Below are 13,582 nucleotides of genomic sequence, written 5' to 3'. Positions count from 1 at the left end.
TATCCTTATAGATACTCCCTCAACGATAATCAAGTAGAAAAGGAAAATGGAGTATTAAGAAAGATGATTATGGTATTTTAGAAAAAATACATCACATTTCTTATAATTAACTAACTTACCTAACTTCTTTAATCTAATCAAATTAGTCAAATAGGTCTTATATTAAGGATATGAGGAGTATAATTTTTTTGTCATTTGGGGTTTTTAACAAGACTCAGCTTATTCAAATTACCAAGGAAAAATCAGGCCTAAAAAGGAAAAATTACCCAAGGTAAGGAATAACGGTGACTTTGTACGCGGGTGAGGGGATTGCTATATCGAGGACGCGTTTCAAACTTTTCCCGCAAACCTTTGGAGGAGGAAGAGAACAGCGCACGAAAGACCATGAAAGACTACGAGGTAATTCTCTGATTTTTGTAAATCGGCTTCCTATAGAATTTTTTATCTTCTGTATATGCTTCGATTTGGTCGTCTCTTCCACCTTTCGTCCATCTTCTCTATCTATGCCCTCATGAAAAAATTCATTCCTGGTCGTTTCTTTCCTCCCTCATTTAAAACCAATATAATGCAACACGCGAGAAAAACCTAGCGCGATTCCTTTTTTTTCCCTCCCTTATTTCATTGGCAGCTCACTATTTGAACTTCTTGTCCGATGTCGCCATCTTAGTCATTACCTTTCGAGTTCCGTTCATCTTTCTTACTGACTATTGTGAATTTTCAACGCGTGATCTTTTAAACACCCCACTTTTCATTTTCTTGGGTTGAAGCCCAGTGTGAATAATTGATTTAAGTTTATTTAGGTTTTTTGAACACCCCAATGTGTTGATCTTTTGAATACCCCACGTTTCCGCTTCTGAGTTTCTATGGGAAGGGTAATTCGTTATACTGTCAGTTTTGAAACTTGGAAGCGGAAACTTTGCTGGTAACATGAATGTCTTGCAAGCTGCATTTGCCCTTTGTGTGTGTGTGAATTTGTTTTTATACATCTTGTCTCTGCATCTTTCAATCGTTTATGCTAAAAGAACTGAATTTTGGGGCTAGCTTTGATTGTATAGAATTTGTCTATGCATAACGCGTGTTCAACCTACCAAATGGAAAGAAACAATCTCTTGTGACTTAAATTAACGCATTTTGACTTTTAAATTTTCATGGGAAGTTAGCTGGCTATATTTAATAATGGAATGGCTAGATTGGTTAAAATAATTCGTACATTTGGAACCAGTGTTAATGTAATTTAGTTCCACGCTCAAGAGATAACTTTACTTAAGTTTCGGGAATCAATATCAACCATCAATACACACACACACACACACACACAGAGCCAGCTATAGCTTGAAAGAATTGCACTAAGCTGTGAACAATGCATCTTCCTTCATATAACTTGCCTCCTCAAAGTGTATATTTATGTTTTCGGCCTTCCATATGGCAAATTGAGCCCCAGGTACATATTGTAACCTCTTGAATTTGAATCTTTTTTCTCTTGGTCTTTTCTCCACTTGAATGGCTTGACATTGCATTACTTGTTGACTTTGCATGCCACCTAGACTTGGATTCCATGTTGGATGCCACCATGGACGCCAACTTGGATGCCACATGGGATCACATCAAGGCATGTATAGTTGGTATTCCCACAAAATGTCCGAGGATCTATGATCAAGCAAACAATCCATACTTTTTTCAAACTTGCTTCTTTCAGATAAAACTTGAAACAATCCATAGTAACAGTTGCTCTTAATGGAATTTAAATGAAGGTTGAAGCTTGTGCAGAAACTCTATGAATCCCTTTTACCCTTTTCTTCAACAGTTTGAATAGGCATATTATAAAATACAAAATATTTCGCCAAGTGATTGAACATGTGTTGATTCAATGTTGGTTTGGGGTCTTTTCTACATGATGAGAACATGGACGTTGTCTTTTCACCTTTGTTCAGATTCTTTGGATGCTTGGGCGGGTGATCCCATAGGGCCTTTGTTTGTTTCATGTTTGTTAGGGTCACATTCATATGTCATTTGGGATTACTTGCATTTTATTCTAACTTCGTAAGTTGTCTCTGGTGGTAGTTTGATAAAATGAAGATTATGAGACATAAATATTCAATGAAGATTAAGATAATTAGCTAAAATAAAATAGTAAGCATATTTGGCTTGGGCATGACTGGGACAATGCTTTCTTCCTAGTGCATTCCAGCCTGGTTGAGTATGCTATGTTCTTGTATTTTTTTTTAATTTAACGTTAAATCTGTGCTCAACTTGGTCTGACCTAATTGCCTTATTGGGCTGGTTGGGTTAACCAGGCCGGTGAAAAGTCCTAGCTTTACAAAACCTTGAGAAGAAGTGTTCACTACTGGACTAAAAGCTCTAGCTGTTACAGAGGGTTCAACTCTTCCTTTGCAAACCAATACCAAATACAAGCTCAAAAGTTTTTTCAACTTTGTAATCAGCCTAAATGAATCCAGACCACAGTCTCCATATTCGAGACATAGTTCTGTCCCTCTTAAGAAAGGTTCTTACATTGTAAAGATGGGATTGGGACCCACTGTGAAGATAGGATTTGAACCCATGACCAAGCTCTCATTGCAAATTTTAGGAAATAGCAGTTACCAGCAAGCTAAAAGTTACAATTATATTAGGTAGGGTTCAATTGGCAGAACATTTAATTTGAACATTCACAGCTTCTGAAACAAAAACTCAGATGCTTTGAAAACATTTGAACTTGATAAATCCTGTTGTATTGAGCAATGAAATTTCTGTTCTCTGTTTCTGGGATTTTCAATCTAACTGATTAATGTCTCCTTAAATTTGATTTTCCTTCGGAACCATCTTTTATTTTTCAGATTGAAGAGAAAAAGCAGGCAGCTGCTGACGTTTTATTTCAGTACTCGAAATTTGTGATGGCATGCATAGGGAATCAGGTTCGCCCCTGTGATATGAGGTTACATTTGATGAAGGTATGATACAACATTCTGTTAGCGTCTAAATAGTAGCAATAGTGCTTGCTCCAATGGAAGCGTGATTGATTCTGTATGCTGAATGATTTTGCCCTCATTGCCAGTTCGCTCTCCTTTCATTTATCCATGTCTTGTTTTTTCAACGGTTTTCCAATGCTTATCAGGAGATTTCTGGAATGCCAACTTCTCTAAAGAGGGAGTCACCACAGGTTGCAGCATCTCCTGATGCAATGGGTGAGTCATCAAGCTCAGGTACAGCTAGACTAGGATAATCCAGCCAATTTTCAAATACACTTGGGATAGGAAGGCCATCCCAGAAATATAAACATCCCTGTGCTGCTTACAGTGATACAATATTATGTAGAATTACCTTGCTTCTGTACAAATGTTTGCGTGCTGGCATTTTATAATAGAGTTTCGCTTTTAAGCTTGTTCTAGTGTTGGTGTATGTTGATTCAGCTTGTGTGGAACTTGAAAAGTATGGTTTCAGAAGGATCTGTTTTGTGGCACACATTATGGTTGATGATGTATTACCTCCGTTAGCTCATATATTAAGGACAACAGAAAGTAACTAAATTTAACTCTTCTTTGATCACTACCTGAAACGAAGCGACTAAATCAGCAAAACATTAGGACGAGTTCAACAAGGATGTAATAAATACTTTACTATTTTGTTGGCAAGAAAAAAAAACTAAACTATTTTAATGAGGGAAGAATTACAATTGAAGGATCGAATTATCAGAATAATCAGTAAGAGGGATCCAGAAAAACGAGTATTTATCAATAGTGAGTTTTAAGAATAAATTATTTATGTATTTGGTTTTTGGAATACTTTTCCCCGTAAGGGGTTCAACACAAACTAAGCTAGTTCGCTTGGGGTGAACTCATTCTAAAGTCTTCCTTTTTCCCTTCAAAGTAGAAATGTTGATGGATAGAATGCCATAACTTATACATATGATCTATATTGAGAATTGGATAAAGAATACCTTGACGTTATTTTCGCAGCACCTTAATTTTATTTATAGCATATCTAGCACTTTAAATCATGAATAAGATTAGGGTACTGGATGTAACTAAAAAATAATATCATGATGCAAGATGTGTTAGGAAAATAACATTAGGATACAAGATGTACCATAAATAAGATTTGAATATTGGATGTAGTTGGGAAAGGAAGAATTGTTATAAGGTTTCAAGAAAGGAATATAATTACAAAAAAGTTCAAATAACAACAGAATAATTTGTAACGACAAAATTCATTAGAGAAAATGACAACTTTTTACTTGTAATTAATATTTGTTATTTTCTTTTCTTAGGATTTTATGGTAATTCTTCTTTTGGGAAATAACATGGTAGGATGCTACATCGTCCTTGAAAATTTTCAACCCTACTTATGTTATTCTTTCTAAGAAATCAAACTCATTTAAATTTTTTCTTCCTCTCTATTTCTCTCTATTGAGAGCTAATGTATTTTTGTGTGGCACAAGGTATACAACCTAGTCCTCTGGTTCTATTTATGAGGCAAAAAAAGAAGACATTTTTTGGTCCTATTTATAGGGCGCTAAGAAATTTTTTGTGTAGATATACAATTTTACTCTTCATTTATTATTATATTGATTTTATTTATATGATATGCAATGTATATTAAATAAGGATAAAATTGGAAAGTTGTTGAATTTTAAATAAGAGTTAACGAAGTTTAAGATTTTTCTTGGTCCATATGTAATATGTTGAAAGTGACTTATCAATAGGATCAGAGGAGTAGTTTGTAACTGATGACATTTTAATTGCATATGAACCAAAGTTTAATGATAGTTTATTACACATATTTTGTGATATTTTGTAATATTCCGAACAAGGGACACTAGATATTATACTTCATTATTTAGAAGTTAGAAAAGTTAGTTTAATGACTTGTAATTTTGCTGTAGTTCAAGCATGATGTATCTTCATAGCAAGGAATATTCTAAGAGTAAATATATAAAACATATAGGGGTAATTTTGTCATTAGGGCCAAGCCAGCATTGTTTTTTTGCGAGGGAAAAGTGGGGTGCTACTTCTTGTAGGTATGTTCACGAGGCATTACTATTTCCAATAAAAGTAAATGTTTGTTTGGCAGCATCTACTTCTTTTTTATATTTACAAGACAATTTCTTTTTCATATATTTATGTTGTAGGGATAATTAATCTGTAAGTCCTTATAGTTTTAACTGATTTTGAATTAGGTCCTTATAGTTTTATTTCTTTTTATTAGGTCCTTATACTTTCACATCTTTTTAATTAGGTCCTTGTATTTATTTTTCTTTTTATGAAGTCCTTATAAGTTCATCTCATTTTTAATTAAGTCCCTAAATTTTTTACTCTTTATTTTATGAATTCTAATAATACTATTCTATAATAATAAATAGTATATATTATTTAATATTAGTTTATAAACAATAATATTCTAAAAATAATGAATTATTACAATAATTTTATTTTTGCCAGCAAAAAAATATTATTTGTTCTAAAAAATTTATCTGAATTAATTAATTATATTACTTATATTAATTTAATTTAATTATTAATATTTTATATTTCAGTAATCTAATTAATTAAGTTTATATTTAACTAATAAATAAAAATTAAAACAACATGGACCTGATTAGGAATTTAAGAAAATTATAAGGATTTTATAAAAAGAAAAATAAATGTAAGGACCTAATTAAAAACATGTGAAAGAATAAGGACCTAATAAAAAGAAAAAAACTATAAGGACCTGATTCAAATTGGTTAAACTATAAGGACTTACAGATTAATTAACCCTATGTTGTATAATAAATTATTTAAAATAAATTAAACCAAACATTTTTTTTTTGAGCTGAATGAACCAAACATTCACTTGAATCATTTTGCTAAAATGTTACTTCCTATGAATCTGTTAGGATTTATGAATATTGATTTGACATTTAAAAGGCTCATCTTGTTTTCGTTGATATTTTTTATACAATTCCATTTATATTATTGATCAAATCGTATTATTCTTCGTTTGCAACAAACTGTAAGATTCCTTTTCTTTCTTTCTCTTTTTGTTTTCGCCAGAACTGTAAGATTCTGATATGTTAATAAAATAATATCTCTCAATATATTTATAAGGAATAGATTATAGGTAAGATCTTAATATTCAATTATTATTTATTTTTTATAGAGAGACTTAGAAGTAGTAATATCCAAAGCTTATTTTATATCAATACGCATCATCAATATCAATCTTACTATTTAGTAAACTTTTTAATATTTTTCACTAATTTATAAGTTATAAATCATAAATTGACATGAGTAGGTAACACATGAAAACAATTAGAAAATTAGGAAGGGTGTTTGGTTTTCCCCAAAAACATTTATAATAAATGTTTTCATGCAATTTGAGAGAAATTTTTTTTCATAATTCGTGTATGTAAAATCACTCTTAAAATTATAATTTGTTTTCATCCAAACACCAAGACATCTTTTATTTTTGTAATAATTTTTTTAGTTGCGGCATTGTTGTCCACAATGCAAAATTCATAATTATCAGCCAACTAAGTTATGGTATCCTAGAGACTTGCTTTTTATTATATGTCTCCTATTCTTAATATAAAATATATTTAACTAATTTGATTAAATTAAGAAAATTAGATAAGTTAATTAATTATAAGAAATATGATAACTTTTTTTCCTAAACACCATAATCATTTTCCTTAATATCCTTTCTCCTTCTTTTATTTAATTATGATTGAGGGAGTATCTATAGGAGTAATTTAGAAAAAAATTAATAAATATGATAAATAGATATTATATTTAGGATCAAAATTAATTTAATAACTAAGTCCTATATTAAAGACAGGAAGAGTATGAAAATTTTAATGTGAACAATTACCTTTTTTTTTAATTCCGTTGTATAAAAAAATTACCCCCTTTTTTTTTTTTTTTTAACCAGAAGATGTACAATTACCTTCAACTGTTAGAATCGGTTGGTAATTTGCCTCGCTGTAACTTACATCTAATCCTTATACTAGTCCCCGTTCTCAATCTTAAACTTTTAAAAAAAAAAAATTCTAAATATTTGAATCAAATAATTAATTTATAAATATTAAAAATTGGGTATGTTAATTATCAGTGTGGATATGTTAGGGAAAAAATTATAAATAGGAGTTGAAACCAAAATTACAAAAATACCCTGAAGTGGGCCATATTGATCCGTACTGCAGCTGATCTGGCAGTCCCCGTTTGGATCTGTCCTACTTTGCAAGTTGGTTCACGAAGTGAGACCCACATGACATGATGAGTTGATGACACATGAAAGTGACCCAATCTATTTTTTACGAAAAGAAAATTAATAAAACATCCGAATCTGGTAACCTATAAAAAAATTCAAAGGTTAAGATTCACCTGATATTATAATATTTATTTGGATACAAAACTACGTAATAAACCCTAAACCTTTTTCATTACTAATTTTGCTAACCTTTTAATAAAACACCACATCTGATCAAGTAAAAACATTGAAATTCCAATTTACATTAATTTCAATTTCTAAGAGAATATTTGAAATTGAACTTCCCAGAAGGCCAATTTTTATAAGGTCCGGTTCTAAATAAAACCTAATGTGTAGTATAAATTGTACTACAAAGCAGGTCTTATATTTAAGGTCGGAGGAGTATTATTTTATAATTTTATAGTGTTTAATATTTTTTTTAAAATATCCTGAATAATTAAAATTGAGATTAAATTTTAAGATGGGCAATTGTAATTAATAAAGAATAAACTTGAAAGAATAAAACATTTTTAAAATATAAAAAAATAATAGTTTTTATTAAATTTTTGAGCTGGCTAACATTATTTTATAATAGAAAACAAAAATATGTGCTCTGGGATTGGATCAAAATGACCAACTTGAACATAAGTTCTCCTTATATGCTTATATGTGATTTTAATCAAATTCTGAGCAAGGATGATAAATCGGTTGATATAGGCTCGTTTATTGGAATTGAAAACTTCTTGAGTTGCTTAAATGATCCATACTACTGAACATGGTCCCGCATTGGCCCGGAAGAATAGTAGAAAAGGAGGAGCAAAAATTGTGGAGAAAATTGACATGGTCTTTTGCAATATTTATTGGCCAAATGTTTTCCCCTCTTCCTTTGTCAACACTCTACCTCTAGCAACCTCGGATCATAATCCATTATTTTTCTCTACCAAATGTCAAATAATTAAAAGAAGAGCAAGGAAGTCTTAATAAAATTTTGGACCAACTTCCCATAATCCTCATGTGTTATTCACGATTACTGGTCACAGAATACAAATGGATCCCTTGCTTTCAAGGTTCATGATAAATTGAGTATCACCTTGTCTTCTTTAATTATTTAGAATAAAATCAGCAAAGAAAATCTGGCTCATAGAATAGCTCAAATTAGATGTAATCCGCAACATATCTCAAATGACTTTGATCTTATTATTAGAGCAACTAACAATCAAATATTCTCTTTTTTGAATGCCAAATATTAATTCGAATTCTTTTATGATTGTGAAGGTAATTTTTGGGATGAACGAGCTAAAGATTGTTAGAATGTTGAAGAGAAAAGGAGTACTACTTACTTTCATGCAGCGGTTAATAGGAGATCTGCGGCAAATTATATACACTGCTTGCAAAAGCATGGTGATAGCTAGATGAAATTCATCTAACTAAGGTGGTTCTTGAATACTTCAAGGAATCTATTCAGACAATGATAATACCAAGGCATTCGTAATTAAGAAAAATATAAATTTAGGCATTTATTTTGAATTTTAAGAAGTCATCGGGACTATAAATGATTTCCTCAAATTTACTTAAAACCTAATAAGCATACTTTTTTTTAGGGGAAATCACAAATAAAGACCCTCGAATTAGTAAAATCACTCAATGGTCACCTGAATTTGCTAAATTATCATGAGGGACCCGGTCTCAAATGGCAAATAGCAAATGTTGGTGAAAAGACGAAATTGCCCCTCAGTCAATCTGATTCATTAATGAAGGCTGAGACAAACAAAGTGATCGTGGAGAGCTTGGAGGAGAAGATTGGTGGTGCACATGGTTGAGAATCAAGTAAGTAATGCTTGTAATGTTTCTAAGTATACTCTTCTTCTTCTCTACCCTGTAAGACCGAGGAATGTGATGTTGTTCTTGAATGTGGTGAGTGGCATTGTGGATTGTTGGGTGATAGGTATGGAGGGAGTGAGCGGTGGAGTTGATCATGGAATAATACTGTTTAAGGAGGGTTCGGTTGGGTTGAGATTCAAAATATTAGTCTTTGTAGTCAGATTGTTGACCTGTGATTTTCATGACGCAGGTTGCCACTGATCTCTGTTAGGAATATCACGAATGGGAGAGTGGAGGAGGGGAAATGGAAGGAGGTAATAATTAGTAGTCTGAGTATGAAGTTAACGGTGGTGCAGTGGGGGGAGAGGAGTAAAGATCTTGTCATTTAGAATGTCCAACTTGTAAAACCCTAATGTCAAGTGGGGAAGAGAAGAGTTAGTTGGTCTTGATTTGTAAATGCAAATTTGATTGAATAAAAGTATAGTGAAGCTAATATATTTTTTATATGTAAATTGTTGTTCCAGGTTAGGATGACAAAATGAACTGTTACAATGGGTCAAGCTGTTGGAAGGAATTGTTTTGTTTTTTCCATGTTGGTGGGTATTTTGAAAGAAACAGTGAAGGTGAAGTTAAATACGGGGGAGGGAGTGTGAGAGCAAGCAGCATAAAAGAAGGGATAACACTGGAGGAATTAAGAGGAACAATATCACAGTTGGTACACAATGATGCTAAAGGGTGCGAAATTAAGTACACGGTTAAGTTTGCTGAGGGCACACTGGTTGATCTTTATGATGAAGGTGATATTTGCAATATGTTTAGATATAACGATAGCAGTGCTCATTTGTATGTAGCAGCGAAAGGGAACCAGAAGGAAGGTGGAGCAGTGAATGATGGAGAAATGTAAGTGGTTAAAGTTTTGCAGTTGATAGTTATTGTTCGGTAATGGATTATTGTTAATACCCAAAGAAATGTTGTTATCATGTGCACTGCGCAGCAGTAGAAAGTTGTTATTTGGTAATGAATTGTTGTTAATTTTGATATAAATCTTGTAATTAAGGTAATGAAGTTGCGATTGGAAGTTGTAATTTGGTAATGAGTTGTTACTAATTTCCATTCAAATGTTGTTATATTGCTTAGTTTGTTACAGTAGTAAGTTGTTATTTTATAATGCATTGTTGATATTTCCCATACAAATCTTGTTATTATGCTAACTTTGTTACAGTAGAATGTTGTTATTTGCTAATGTGTTGTTGCTAATTTCTATTCGAACGTTGTTATTATGGGTGTAGGGGTGAGAATTTGTTTGGGCTGTCGGGAGAAATGACTGAAGGTGTGGTGAACCTTGGTGATAACTATGAACCACTCATTGTTGACTATGGTGCTGAATGCCTAACGTATGAAGGAGGGGGTTTAAGTCAGACAAACTTCAGTGACGGTTCAGGGAGTGAAGGGACATTGAGGGGTAATTTGAATTGCATGAAATGGGTTGGAGTTTTTGCAGGGGTGGGGCAATATATTCCACATGCCCAAGCTTTTAGGGAGGCTGTGTACAGGTTTAGTATTGCACAGAAGTTTGCAACGACATATGTGAGAAACAGTAGGGAGAAGATGAATGTGAGGTGTAAAGTGGAAGGGTGTCCATGGAAGATTTGTGCAAATGCTGTTGGGAGGGATACTCTTTTATTACGCGTGACCACATTCGTTAATGAACACATTCATTCAGCGCAAGATAACCTAGATGTCACTTTTGCTGGCAATGCTGCGTTGACGTCATCAATAATACTTGAGGAGATAAGGAACCACACCGAAAAGCGTCCTACTGAAATAAGGAAGACACTGGAAAGGGAATATGGTGTGAGGCTAACATATGCTCAAGCTTACAGAGCAAAGGAAAAGGCCATGGAACACATACATGGGAAACCGGAAGAATCCTATATGTTCATACCATGGATATGCCAAAGATTAAAGGAAACTGATGATAAAACAGTTGCTGAATGGGCTTCCATTGGTAATACATTTGAGCGGGTTTTCATTGCATATGGTTCGTGTATTGAGGGTTTTTTGAGTGGTGCAAGGGCTATATTATATGTTGATGGAACTCATTTAAGTGGTCCATATAAGGGGACACTACTCTCAGCGTCGGGATATGATGCAGATAATGACTTGTTGCCTTTTGCAATAGCAGTGGTGAAATCAGAGAACCTTGATGACTGGACTTGGTTTCTGTTCAAAATTAAAGAAATTGTTGGTTCGGTGCAGGTGACAATTGTGTCAGACCGACACAATGCCATAATAGGAGCTGTCCAAGCAATATTTGGAGGTGAAAGACATGCGTATTGTTATAGGCATGTGAAGGAAAACTTCAGCGCTGAACAAGTAAAAGTAAACAGAGGTAAAAGGACAAGCCAATGGTCAAAAGAAGATGCATTAAAGGTTCTTGATAGAGTTGCTTATGCAAGGGTTGATAGTGACTTTGATAATGCAATGGCAGAGCTGAGAACTATGTCTCCTGAGTTACATGATTGGGTTATCAATCAAGGTGATGTGAATAGGTGGGCAATGAGCAAGTTTCCATTTAAAAGATGGGACAATATAACAACCAATATAGCTGAGTCTTTCAATTCTTGGATGGTGAAGGAGAGAAAGCATAATGTGGCGCAAATGATCCATGAGCATCGGGAGAAAGTAGCAAGGAAGATGCATGCATCATATATGTGTATGAGTAAGTGGAGGAATTGTGTTGGGCCAAAAACCGAGGCAAAGGTTCTGGAGAATGTGTATTTCAGTAGGTATATGAGTGTGACAATTATGGAGGCGGAAGACTGTGTGTACATACATCTCGTGGAGATCAAAGAGTAGACCTTGGTCTACACCAATGTAGTTGTCTTGGTTGGCAAATGTCAGGAATTCCATGCTGCCATGCTTGTGCAGCCATTAAGACTGTGGGGGAAATGTATATGAATATGTTGAAGATTGTTACAAAATTTCAGCACAGGAGAAAATATATGGCAGGAGCATGGTTCCAGTGGTAACAATCGATATGCCTAACCCAAATGACTATAGGTTTGAGAATCTTGTTGAACAAACCTTGCTTTTACCACCAAATACAAGTAGGCCTCCTGGAAGACCAAGGACTAAACGGCAGGAATCACAATTCCAGAACAAAAAAGTCTACCATTGCACCAGATGCCACCAACCTGGACACACAAGGAGGAGTTGCAAAAATCCCAACCCATTTTGAAGTTCATTTCTACAAGCGACAACTAATTTTTTGGTGTATATACGCTCCACTCTTCTTAATTTTTTTGGGAGAAGGGTGTTGCTAGTTGCATAGCTACACAGCTATTTTTGCAAGTAATATGTTTGCTGACAAGGAAAAAAGAAGTCAACGACGTTGTGAATGTCTTTTTGTTATTGACTATTGCAAAATCTGGTTGTTGTAAACGGACCTCTTACTTTTTGCTAAATGACATTGTATTGCTGTAAATTCCCTTGCTTGTATTGTAAATGCAGACTGCTTACTTGTTATATCAGCAAATAGAGGTTGCTGTCAAACCACATGTGCTTTGTGGTTATTTGACTTAGTATTGCTGTAAACTCCCTTGCTTGTATTGTAAATGCAGACTGCTTACTTGTTATATCAGCAAATAGAGGTTGCTGTCAAACCACATGTGCTTTGTGGTTATTTGACTTAGTATTGCTGTAAACTCCCTTGCTTGATTTGTAAATGCAGACTGCTTACTTGTTATATCAGCAAATAGAGGTTGCTGTCAAACCACCTGTGCTTTGTGGTTATTTGGCATACTGATATTGCCAATTGGTTAACAAAACTTGTTATTTCGCAAAGTGAAGTTGTCACTGGGTAAAAAAAGTGGAAAGACTGTCATTTAAACAGGAAAAAAATGAACTTCGCCGCTTCCACTTCCGAAGTTGTTATTTCGCAAAGTGAAGTTGTCACTGGGTAAACAAAAGTGGAAAGACTGTCATTTAAACAGGAAAAAAATGAACTTCGCCGCTTCCACTTCCGAAGTTGTTATTTCGCAAAGTGAAGTTGTCACTGGGTAAACAAAAGTGGAAAGGCTATCATTTAAACAGGAAAAAAATGAACTTCGCCGCTTCCACTCCCGAAGTTGTTATTTCGCAAAGTGAAGTTGTCACTGGGTAAACAAAAGTGGAAAGCCTGTCATTTAAAGAGGAAAAAAATGAACTTCGCCGATTCCACTTCCGAAGTTGTTATTTCGAAAAGTGAAGTTGTCACTGGGTAAACAAAAGTGGAAAGGCTGTCATTTAAACAGGAAAAAAATGAACTTCGCCGCTTCCACTTCCGAAGTTGTTATTTCTAAAAGTGAAGTTGTCACTGGGTAAACAAAAGTGGAAAGACTGTCATTTAAATAGGAAAAAAATGAACTTCGCCGATTCCACTTCCGAAGTTGTTATTTCGCAAAGTGAAGTTGTCACTGGGTAAACAAAAGTGGAAAGGATGTCATTTAAACAGGGAAAAAATGAACTTCGCCGCTTCCACTTCCGAAGTTGTTAT

The 13,582-nt window shown here is 33.8% G+C and overlaps 2 protein-coding genes across 2 annotated transcripts; both read left to right on the top strand.

Annotated features, from left to right (window-relative positions):
• Positions 1-298: 298 nt before the first annotated feature.
• LOC114760824 (uncharacterized) lies at positions 299-3,497 on the top strand. The gene is made up of 3 exons (XM_028950115.1): positions 299-399; positions 2,835-2,948; positions 3,113-3,497. Exons 1-3 carry the CDS (start codon positions 385-387, stop codon positions 3,218-3,220), a joined length of 237 nt encoding a protein of 78 aa, XP_028805948.1. The 5' UTR covers positions 299-384; the 3' UTR covers positions 3,221-3,497.
• A 5,478-nt stretch (positions 3,498-8,975) lies between these two features.
• On the top strand, positions 8,976-12,853 carry LOC114760819 (uncharacterized). Its single transcript, XM_028950106.1, has 8 exons — positions 8,976-9,039; positions 9,170-9,212; positions 9,296-9,359; positions 9,575-9,945; positions 10,335-11,869; positions 12,036-12,214; positions 12,559-12,606; positions 12,779-12,853. The coding sequence occupies exons 1-8, from the start codon at positions 8,976-8,978 to the stop codon at positions 12,851-12,853; spliced, it is 2,379 nt and encodes a 792-aa protein (XP_028805939.1).
• The last annotated feature ends 729 nt before the right edge of the window (positions 12,854-13,582 follow it).

This window comes from Neltuma alba, unplaced genomic scaffold (assembly GCF_004799145.2).
Source record: "Neltuma alba isolate B1F8T4 unplaced genomic scaffold, ASM479914v2 tig00011023_pilon, whole genome shotgun sequence".
Taxonomy (NCBI): Eukaryota; Viridiplantae; Streptophyta; class Magnoliopsida; order Fabales; family Fabaceae; genus Neltuma; species Neltuma alba.
Note: the sequence above shows the minus strand (reverse complement) of the source record. Positions and strands in the feature narration are given on the sequence as shown.